We start from the raw sequence: 11,682 nt of genomic DNA, 5'->3' as shown, positions 1-11,682 counted from the left end.
TAATCAAGAAAAGTTAAACAATATTAAGTATTTTTTATCAAAAAATGGTTTAGAATTGTTACAAGTTTTCATGGCACCATGGGATATGAAGTTCGCTGAATGACCAAGAACTCATATATAACCTGAGAACGTCTAAATACCCATATTCGATTTCTATGCGCTGGTACCTATTTACTTGGGGAAAAGTTCCACCATTTCTGGTTTATTTAGTTGATGAGCAAGTTCTAATGGGGTTAAATTGTTTATGTCCGCAATTTCGGTATCAGCCCCTGCATTTAGAAGCAGACGAACAACTTCTAAGTGTCCTTGTCCCACACCAACATACAATGGAGTACAGCCATTAATGTTAGCTGCGTTAACATTAGCTCCCCTTTGAACAAGAAACTTGACCATATCTACGTTACCGAAATGAGACCACACATGTAAAATGGTGCAACCATTATGATCTGGTTTATCAACATCGGCACCTTTATCAACGAGGAGACGACAGATGCTATCAAAGCCGGATTTTGTGGCCAATTGAATTGGAGTACTCCCTTCGACTTTATCTTGCAAATTAATTACACTTCCTTTATCGAGTATGTTAAGTGTGATTAAATGACACATTGCTTTAAGAATTAATATGGTTTATTCGACTGCATAACTGGAGTAATGACTGCGCGAGTCCGAGTGCCGGCCGCTAGCCGAGCCTTCCACGGACTCCTCTCCTAGATGACGTCATCCTTGTTAAGAGGATGGCGTCCTCTAGTGGAAGTTATTACAAGTACTAATAGGTACGAAATTCAAATGTAACATCTTTTTTTTCTCCCGACAGTTTTAAATTGAAATGAATGAATAAAAACAAATACATCTCTTTTTCTCCCGACAGTTTTAAATAGAAATGAATGAATAAAAACAAATGTATTTCTTCCGACAGTTTTAAATAGAAATGAATAAAAATAAAAACAATGTAAAATGTAATTTTCTTTGTGTATCTTCTTTATTATCGGCTTTAGCTCAGTTCGTTTGCCTTATCTGTTTCAGTTCTGTTTAGGTGTTGTTTTTCTTCTTCTTTTCATCTTCCTTCTTCTTCTTCTTCACGTCTTCTCTTCGGTTCGTCTGTAGCGGATCCCTTTCGGAAACGGCCGGTGAGCTTTGGAAGCGCAGGGGCCGGATGTTAGGCCTGCCACAACGAGTTGTGGGCCACGCTGGTGGCAGGGAAACGGGAGGAAAGGCGGGTAGGCCACGGGGGAGACCAGTGCTGGTAGGAGAAGTGGTGATGGAAGGGAAAGGATTTGGGGGAGGAGAGTTTGAGACTGGGATCGTGGGTCGCTCTGCTCTAACGTCATCCTCCGCCTCGTCGTCAGCCATCGTGGCTTCAGCATCAGTGAGGTGGGACTCATGGGCCGAAATAGTGGTGGAATGGTGGTCAGAATGAATGTTTGCATAATAAGCCGCGTTTTCGTCAACATCAGTGGTGGAGCGGGGTACGTCCCCGACGGTAGTGAAAGCCATAGGAGTAGACACCGTGATGGGGGGATGTACCGGGGTGGCGTAATCCAGAGGAGGTGGTGCCGAAAAGCGCGGAGCAACGAAAACCGGTTCGTGTCGGAGGTGGGAACGCGTGCGCCGAAATATTTGTCCGCGATCAGTGCGGATGACATATGAGCGAGGTTCTGGGCCGATGGACAACACCGTTGCAAGGGACCAGTTGCGGTGGCCTTCGAGGTAACGGACACGTTGTCCTATGTGTAGCGGAGGGAGAAAGGCTGTAGCCCTGTCGTTAAAACGTGTGACCATGCGATCTTGTTGTTGTTGAAGTAATTGACGGTCGTCGGTAGTTGGGTAATTAGGATGGAGTGTGTCCGTATGTGTGGTTAAAGGCGTCCGAATTCTGCGGCCCATGCACATCTCAGCGGGCGAGGGGAGCATGCCACGGGGGGTGGAGCGATAGTCCATGAGGACGAAAGACAAATCCTTGCCATCTTGTTGAGCCTTGATGAGCGAATTCTTGATGGTTTGAATCGTTCGCTCAGTTAAACCGTTGGATTGGGGGTAGTATGGCGACGAAGTGATGTGTTCAACGCCCCATTGTTCGAGGAAAAGTTGAAAACCGGCAGAATTGAACGGTGGGCCATTATCGGAGACCAGTCGTTGAGGGGCCCCATGGCGGGCAAAATGTGGTTGGAGAAACCCAATAACGCTAGGGAGGGCGGTACTGTTCAATTCGCGTGCCTCAACAAAACGGGAATAGTAATCCACTAGGATGATATAAGATTTGGAACCGACGTGAAAGAAGTCTGTCCCCGCGGTCTCCCATGGGAGCCGGGGTACTGGGTGGGGATGCATCGGCATAGGGTAATTAACGCGGGCCCTGTTATTGCAGGTGTCGCAAGCTTGTATGAACCGCGTAACGTCATCAGACAGACGAGGCCAAAACAAATGGAGTTTGGCCTTTGCAAGGCAGGAATTAATGCCTTGGTGCGAGCCATGGATGGTCCGGAGCGCTTCCTGTTGAAGCGAGACCGGAACGACGAGAGTGGCACCCCTGTATAAAAGGCCATCTATGACGTGGAGCTCGTCTTGATGGGCCCAGTAAGGACGTAAATCAGGACTCAGTTGTTTGGAGGAGCGGGGCCAGCCAGAGGCCGAAAAGTGTATCAGCTGTTGCAGGATGGGATCCTGGGCAGTGGCTTGCTGGTATCGGTCAAGTTGGGTCAGCGGTAGAGTTGATGTGGCGTAAACCGCGGTATAAGGGCCCTCTAGGAGGTCGGTGTTGACCAGCATATGCGGTTGCGGAGCCCGAGAGAGCATGTCGGCTATGTGTAAGTGGGAGCCGGGAACGTACACCAAATCCATGTGGTACCGAAACAATCGCATGAGGAGCCGTTGAAGCCGAGGTGAGAGTAGGTGGATCGGTTTTTTAACAACACCCAGAAGAGGGTTGTGGTCTGTGTTCACAGTAAACTTGGTGCCAGCAACGTAAAAATTAAAATGCTCGCACGCAAATACAATGGCAAGCAATTCTTTTTCTATTTGGGCATAACGGCACTGCGTAGGGGTCAGAGAGGTGGAGGCGTACTCGACAGGTTTGCCGTTTTGGAGAAGCGCCGCACCAATGCCGGTTTGACTGGCGTCAACAGAGAGCGTTATTGGTTGATTAGGGTCGAAATAGGCCAATGCAGGAGCTGTGGAGGCGAGCTGCTTGAGAGATTCGTAGTGAAGTTGATGGTCGTCTTCCCATTGGAAAATGGCATCCTTTTTTAGTAGTGCGCGAAGAGGGGTTGTATCGGCATTGACTCCTGGCAGAAAACGCATAATGTAGTTAATCATGCCAAGAAAACTTTGAAGTGCAGCTCTATCCTTAGGTGGGGGTAAGGAGCAAATGGCTGACACCTTGGCGGGGTCCACCTCCACCCCATTTTCAGTGACAATGTGGCCAATATATTTGACCCGTGATACTGCTAAACGCATTTTCTTCTTTCCAAAGCAGAGGCCACTAGCCTGCGCCCGTTCCAGGACACGACATAATAACGATGTGTGGGTGGCAATGTCAGGGGAGGCCATGAGAAAATCGTCGGTCGATATATGAACGTCTGGGAATTCATTCACGGGAAAGATGTGGCGGAGAGTTTGCTGGCAAACTTCCGAGCCAGTGACGAGGCCATTAGGGTAACGAAGGTACCGAAATCGACCATGTGGTGACGCAAAGGTACATAAGTGTGAACTGGGTTCAGTAAGTTCTATGTGCCAGAAAGCACTTTGAACGTCGAGGACGGTAAAAATTTTCTTCCCGCTGAGGGACGCAAAGATTTCCTGAGTGGTTGGTAGGGGGAACGGTTGCCGTTTGATGGAAGCGTTCAGCCGTCGTGGGTCCAGACAGATGCGAACGGAACCATCCGGTTTGGGAGTGACCACCATCGGGTGAACCCAAACGGAAGGGCCGGAAACCGGAACAATAACGCCCAGTTGTTGCATTCTTTCAAGCTCGAGGCGGACAGGTTCCCGAAAAGTGTGCGGGACCTGGTGAGCGGCGCTGATGGATGGTATAGGGTTAGTCTTTAGTTCGATATGATGCTGTCCGGGCAGCTTGCCAACGTTATCAAACACTGTATGGTATTGGGCTATAATGTCATCGGGCGTAGCGTCGATCAGCGGGCCCGGTTCCAAAGCGGAGACGTGCTTGGACGGCAAAGGACCCAGAGGGTAACAATGGTGCTGTATGATCCCCAATTGTAAAGAGGCGGTTGCCCCCAGTATGGGAACGCGATCGTCCGTGGTGACGTAAAAAGGGAATGTGTTCGCAGCGGTATAGGATGAGCATGGGATATCGAGGACACCTGCCATCGAGACAGGGTGACCCGAGTAGGCCATAACCTTGTACTGTGGTGGCCGCAAGGCGGGCCGAGAGTTGAACATGTCATACAGTTTGAAAGGAATAATGTTCACCTGTGACCCAGTGTCTATTTTGAAGGTCACTGGGGTATCAAAAAGGTAAATACGATCATGGATTTCATCCTCAGTGGCGCCAGGGAACTGCGGAGCGATTTGGAGCTGATTAATCTCGCTACAAAGGGTGAGGCTGTAAGAACAGTACTCGTTGGGAAGATCGACGTAGGACAGGTCAGGGTCAAAGGGGACTTCCGGTTCGGGATAGTATTCTTCTTCGTGAAGGGCATGGGCGGAGCGACAAACCGTAGCCCAGTGCCCCGTGCGTTGGCATTTGAGACAGCGTGATAAACGGGCCGGGCAAGGACCGGAAACGTGCGTCGGATGGCCACAGTTAGGACAACGAGCCCCCTGGGAAGGTCGTTGGGACGGATAGTGCTGCCGTTGGAAGGTGCGGCTTGGATTTTGGTTAGACGGCGTTCGGTTGGACGAAGGCGGGCGATTGGTAGCGTTATGAGGAATACTACGAGGTTGGGACGGAAAGTTCTCCGAAGGCTGAGGATGATTGGTTCGTTGGTATTGCGGAGCCCCGTTGGAAGGATATTGAGCGCGTGAGCGGTTCCCAGATTGGCCAGGAGGGCGGCGGTGTAGAGCATCAACCGTAGGCGCGGCGTATGGAGCCTTGGGAGCAATATTAGCGGACCCCATCGCGCCAGCATGAAGAGAAGCAATTTCATCAGCCTGGCAGATTGTCACGGCTTCTTCGAGCGTAAGAGCGGGTATTGCAAGGAGGTCTTTACGGACCTTGTCACTACGAATACCGCACACGAGCTGAGTGGCGATAAGTGAGTTCGTCAAAGTCAAAAATTCACAATTTTGCGCTTTCGTCTTTAAGTCAGTGAAAAAATTGTCAAAGGTTTGCGACGAACTTTGTGTCGTTTGAAAGAACGAATACCGAAGATACGTTATGTTTTTATATGGGCGATAATAGGCATCGAAAGCCTCAAAAATCACAGCCAATGTACGGTCGTCACCAACAGGTAAAATTGGTAGAGTTTTGTAAATACGACGCCCATCAGGGCCTAATATATGTAAAAACGTAGCACGTTGCTTTGCTACGGTTGCAGTGCTTAAATCAGCAGCGACTGCATAAATCTCAAAACTTTCTTTGTATTCTGTCCAGGAAGAAGCGGGGTCCGTGCCGGGAACGAAAACAGGCGGACTCTTGAACGACGTCATCGTGGTCGCCAAGGCCCGAAATGAACGAGACAATAGCGCGACTAAAACACGTTATTACCGTGCTATTCGATACGCGAAACGCGAAATAAAAACGTAGTACACGAAATAGAAGCGAGGTTAGCGACATCCCACCTCTATCTCCATGTTAAGTGTGATTAAATGACACATTGCTTTAAGAATTAATATGGTTTATTCGACTGCATAACTGGAGTAATGACTGCGCGAGTCCGAGTGCCGGCCGCTAGCCGAGCCTTCCACGGACTCCTCTCCTAGATGACGTCATCCTTGTTAAGAGGATGGCGTCCTCTAGTGGAAGTTATTACAAGTACTAATAGGTACGAAATTCAAATGTAACAGAGTAGTAAACGGCAAATCTCTGAAAACCCATGATGACATGCAATATGTAAAGGTATCACGTCATAAGCGTCTTTTGAATTAATTTCGATATCTTCTTCTTCAATGAGTAATTTGCAGATATGTTCCTGACGGGACTTCAAAGCAATATGTAATGAAGTTTGACGGTTATTGTCCCGGATGTTTATATCCATACCATTTTGAATGAAGAAACGAACTAGGTCAATATGTCCCTTGTGGCAAGCTAAATGTAAGGCACTCCAGAAATTTAATGTATCCAGGGGTTGCGTTTCAAATGTTACTCTGCAGTTAATGCTAGCATTATTTTGTACAAGGAATTTGACCATTTCAAGATCACCTCTCAGTGTGGCCATATGCAAAGCGCCAAAACCATTCTTATCAAGAGAGTTTACATCTGCACGGTTACTTATCAAGATTTGAACCACACCCAAGAACCCGCTCATAGAGGCTAAGTGTAACGGGGTTTGACCAATAACGCCCCGCGCATTAACAAGGTTCTTCTTTTCCGATTTTTCGATTAAAAATTTGACAATTCGCTCGTGCCCGTGAAAGGCAGCGATATGCAGCGGGGTTACTTTTGCATTAGAACGAGGACTAATATTACATTCGTTTTCGGCCAAAATAGCAGTAGCTTCAATCTGACCCGATTTTGCAGCGTAATGCATTGGTGTATAGCCCTTCACGTCGATTGGATTAGCGTTACAATGATGTTCAAATAGGGTTCGAATAATATCTATATGACCATATAGTGAAGCTAAATGTAAAGAAGTATGCCTTTCTGATGAACGTGCGTCGATGTTCGCTCCATTTCGTAATAGGAATTGAACAGTCTCGTGGTGACCTTGCCGTGACGCTAAATGCAAAGGAGTTTCGTTAACAACCTTGTTCTGGGTGTTAACGTTGCATCCTTCTTTCAACAGCATTTCAACAATATCTTTATGCCCATTTTGTGCAGCCACATGTAACGGTTCCCAGCCATCTTTGTCGTGAGTCTTCGTTTTGGCGAATTCTCTTACTAGCTCGCGAAAGATTTCCTTGTCTCCACGTTGACACGCGTGATGTAATGGAGTGCGTCCCATGTCATCTTCTGCGTCAATTATGGCTCCATTTTCGATTAACAAACGCAGGTTATCTTTATCTTGATTTAATGCCGCGACGTGCAAAGCTGTATAGCCATCCATTTCCACGGCTTTCGCTTGAACCACAGATTTTACGGTTTCCGTAGAGTAGGTTGTTCTAAAGTAATAAAGTAAGGTTCGAAAAAGGTTCGGGCAGTTTTCGGTTAGAAGGTAAGCCAAAATTGCTTCTTTGATATATGCCTCTTCATCAACGTAATTCTTACAAATACGAGCTATTTCATTTTCAATTTCGCCATTTCTCAACATGCTGTCTAAAAAACATCTGCTAATTTGAACCTCACAGCTAAGCAATATTACTATTGATAATATATTTAGATTTCTCGTCTGTGCTTTCGCGACGTGTAATACGTAATCCAGAAAAAAATATTCGGCAAATGCCCGATGTATAAACTGTTGGACATTTTCATCCAGATTGGTCATTAAGCCTACGTCCAAAGCGACTTGTTTAAGCTTTGGTTTAATGTCTTCGTCTATTTGTGGAGGTTGTATTACGGCCCACTGCTCTTCGGGTAGTAAAAGGCGTAATGCGTAGAACCAGTGTAATTTTCTCAATTGTATTTCAATAATCTTGTTTTTATTTTCCGTCGAAAGCTTTTGATCGCCAGAACCTTTCTCGTCATTGTAGATTTTCAATTTATTTTCAACAAATTTGTCGTATAAATCCTTCAAAGATATTTCTTCAGACAATTGCGTGACTTTTTTCTTCGATTTGTCTAACATGAATTCTGCGAGCATTTCACAATGCAAAGGAATTCCCAGAAATACGCCGTAAGGGTCTCGTACTGATTGCGTTAGTTTGTCGATAGATTTGTTCGCGATACTTCTAAATTTCTTAGATTCATTTTGGGCGAATTCTAACCCTAAATGGTAATTCCAAAACTTGACTAGAAATTCAACTTGATCTTCTTTCGAAAATGGTTTTATGTTGTAAGAAAATGTCCCGAAAGTCTTTTCCAGTTTCTCTTTAATATGGGGCCGTGTTGTTACTATAATGCTGTTAACTTTGGTTTTTCGTAACGCCAATAGTAACCTCGTAACAATTTCATCGTATTTTGGACTAATCTCATCAAAAGAGTCAAAAAACAGCACAACGTTTCCGTGTTTGATAAAAGCCATTTTTAGCAATTGTTTTTCGAAGTTTGTACGTAATTTTGAGTTGTCATTCGATTCGAGAATTTTGTCTAAGAAAAAATCCACCGCGACCATTGGCTCGGTCTCGTCAGTGATTGACTTGTTCGTTAAGTTTTCGCCAAGTACTTTAGCACAATCGTTCAAGTTAACTCGTATCAACCAATGTTTTGGTAGCAGGTTTTTAAGTTTAGGTAGTAAACTAGAAAGCAGTGTGGTTTTACCCATACCACTTCCATCCGATATTATGAGCGTCTGAATTTCGGCTTTGTCGATATTGCTACCACAAATTTGGGTTTGTATTTCGTCCTCTGACCAGATTTTAGTTTGTACGATACGTGAAGTGATCTGAATCTCGATTTCATTATCTCCCCAATTAACCAGCTGCTTCTCATCAAAGTTGATTTCAAGCTGATTTTGTTGATTCGTATTAGTGATTTGAAAGCTTTTTGGTTGGGGTTCGATTTCGTTATGTTCTTTTTCGTTAAATTTAAATCTACTTTCAGGAATTACTTTGGAAACTTGCTCGCTCACAAATTTTTGTTTCTGAAGAAATTTTCGTTGTATATAGTAATTGTTTTGCAATGAAGCTATAGGTTTACCTACTGCCACTGTTTCATCTTTTATGAATTTGACTAGAGTTTCTGGGTTGATACTATTTGACAATTCAGTTAAGTCCAACTCACTCATTTGGTTTCCAAGCAAATCATACAAGTTTATCTTTTCATTTTGCCCTTGAAAAGTAATTAAATTCTTTCCTAGTAAACTTTCTTGCGCCTCTTTGGTCAGATGATTCCAGGATATTCCATTGTATGTCAAACACTTGTAGTTTTTCTTGAGACCTATGTTGCAGTATGACTTTAATTCCGAAGATTTCGCATCAGTTTCGGCGGTGATCAGGATAATTTTAACATTTTTATTGACTTTGGTTATGTTCATCAGCTCTATTATGAACGACATTGCGTCATCGTTTAGTGTACTTTCGTTGCATTCCAACACCAGTAGAGCTTTTTCCAGCTCGCCAGATCTCAAAACTTCTCTCAAGTGGAAAGATTTGTCAACAGTAACAGCTATATGTAAGTCGATGTTGAAGAGCTCGTCAAACAAACTTGACTTGACCTGCTTCAGAACTTGCGCCGACGCTACATCAGTGTCTTTGGCCAAAACTTGACACACGTTTAATGTAGAATCTTCCTTTAAGAAGTCTTGAAGTTGAGGCCATTTACCGTCTTGAAAAGCGTTCAGTAAAGGCTGAATTTTCTCATTATATTCAATAGACATGTTTTTGTAAATTGTTTTCCTAGCTTCGAATGAATTTAGGGCGTTCATAGCCCTACTCTTGACATCAGGTGCCAGACGAAGTAAGGTTTTAAGAAATGGAATCAAGTCGCGTAGATTTGCGTTTGATGGCACCTTGATCGTTTTACCATATGATATTTGTTCCAGATGAGACATGATGAAAGAACGGTCTTCGATGCTTTGGATTTCACCGGCTAGTTCGTTAAAGAGTTCAATTGGTTGAAAGAATTCCGGAACTGTCTTTAGCCACTGAAAGACTTGAAGAAACTCCAATTCGGATTGCGTGAAAACACTGGGTGAACACACGTTGCCTTGATAAGTCTTAGTTTGGTATCGAATAAGAACTACTTTATTTGTTGATTCGGAACCCAACATTTCCACTGATTCTGGTTTCGGATCGAAACGGTTCTTGCTATTGGCGAACTTAAAGAACTCTTCATATTCGACTCCAAAAAATGGTTCTCTGAAGGGTGAACAGGCTTTGATTATTTGCCACAGGAAAGAAACTTCAATTTTGGGCCAATCGCTGACTACCATTATTTCGGGATATTCCTTGTTTTGACGAATTTCTTCGTTTTTAGAATCAAAACATTCCAGCAGTCCGTCCATGCTATGTGACTTCACGGAGTATTTGACAATCATATCCGTATCAATGGTGGGATACAACCGATAAATTGTGCCCAAATGAAAATTGCAGCAGTTAACTATGTTTGGTGACGATACGTAAGTGGTAATATCCAGTGGTTCCACGTAAACAGTTTTTTCGGCATATCGAACGTCAAAGTCACTAGCCATTTTTTCCAACATAGCTTTGCAACCTGGACTCTCAAAAACGATGGCGTGCGCGTGATATCCTTCTACTGTGTTCCTTTTAAAGAATCCTTCATCTTTTTTCAGGTATTTCATAGAAAATGTTGTAATCTGGGCGAGCCATCCACCAAGTGAATGTCCGGTAAAGAATATTTCGTAATGTTGTTTTAGCGCATCGTGAACAAGATGAGCAAATGTGCAAGCCGAACTCATCTGTGGTACGTAATTGTTTAGATAAACGCCACTCGCATCACTTCGCAAGGCGCCAAGACTGTTTAAAATTGTTCCTCTATGGGCTATTATTATCTGGCAATGCTTGTTGTTGTAGAAAGCGACACCGAAATAGTCATTTAATTTTAATGAACCACCGCTGCAGGCGGTTGTAAGTAGTTTCCAATCGGTAGGTAAATCAGAATTTAGCCTATTTTCGTATTCTTCATCTGTTTCTAAACGTTCGTTGCCCTCAAATATATCTAACCCTTTCTTGTCCTCATCTGTTTTTAACCATTCCTTTTCCACGTATGCCTTATTTGATAACATGGCAAAAATGTATGGCGATGGGTATGGAGGAACATCTTTTAGTTGTTCAATCTTTGTTTTAATGGAGGGTTTGATCAGCCCTTTGAGTTTTTTGGCGAATTGGTGGTCGCTCAACTGAAGCTCTTTGTCGTAAGTTAATTTGTCCATGTAAGGTACCTTGGTTTCATTGTCTAAATAATTTACATTTATAAATGGTAGTTACAGTCACTTAAAAATGGTTGTTTGAATTAAAGGGCTATACAAGTCTCTTTAACCCATACACGGTGAAGCTAGCGCCATCTTTGTCGTGCTGGTGGATATTATAATAATTATATGCCAAATTTGGCAGCTTGGGGAGGGGCGCGCAAGAAACTTGTGGAACCCTTTAAAAAATAAACCTACCTTTCTGCTCCATTGTCCCGTTTTTTTTATGTCCTTTACAATTTCTTTAGTACAGGGGTTTGAATTGGCGAAGAAGTCAGATTTGGATCCTTAAAATGGAAAATAAAATCTTTTAAAAATCTAAGAAATAAATTGAAGCATAATTTCAATTATAAGAAATTAGGAATGAAAGAAATCTAAAACCTAAATAAAGTTTAAAAACGTCTGATAATTAAGTAAATCCGAATACCTGTACATAAGTAGTCGGCTTTGAGATAACTTTATATCTAAATTTTTTTAGACACGTCGTCTTAACCGCTAAAAATAAACTTGAGACTTGAGTCTTCAATCTTCTATGTTTGAAAATAAAAGACACTGAATCCTATGGAGAGTTTTCTAACTATCTTAACTAATGGTTAGAGCA

General features: G+C 43.6%; 1 protein-coding gene across 1 annotated transcript; it reads right to left on the bottom strand.

Annotated features, from left to right (window-relative positions):
* Positions 1–161: 161 nt before the first annotated feature.
* LOC149615984 (uncharacterized) lies at positions 162–11,656 on the bottom strand. The gene is made up of 4 exons (XM_089857137.1): positions 11,509–11,656; positions 11,280–11,368; positions 5,970–11,068; positions 162–582 (listed from the first exon to the last, which is right to left on the bottom strand). Exons 2-4 carry the CDS (start codon positions 11,290–11,292, stop codon positions 172–174), a joined length of 5,523 nt encoding a protein of 1,840 aa, XP_089713263.1. The 5' UTR covers positions 11,293–11,368; positions 11,509–11,656; the 3' UTR covers positions 162–171.
* Positions 11,657–11,682: the final 26 nt, after the last annotated feature.

The sequence above is a fragment of the Phalangium opilio genome, unplaced genomic scaffold (genome assembly GCF_054372755.1).
Source record: "Phalangium opilio isolate 3A_F unplaced genomic scaffold, DU_Popi_V2 ptg000217l_1, whole genome shotgun sequence".
NCBI lineage: Eukaryota > Metazoa > Arthropoda > Arachnida > Opiliones > Phalangiidae > Phalangium > Phalangium opilio.
Note: the sequence above shows the minus strand (reverse complement) of the source record. Positions and strands in the feature narration are given on the sequence as shown.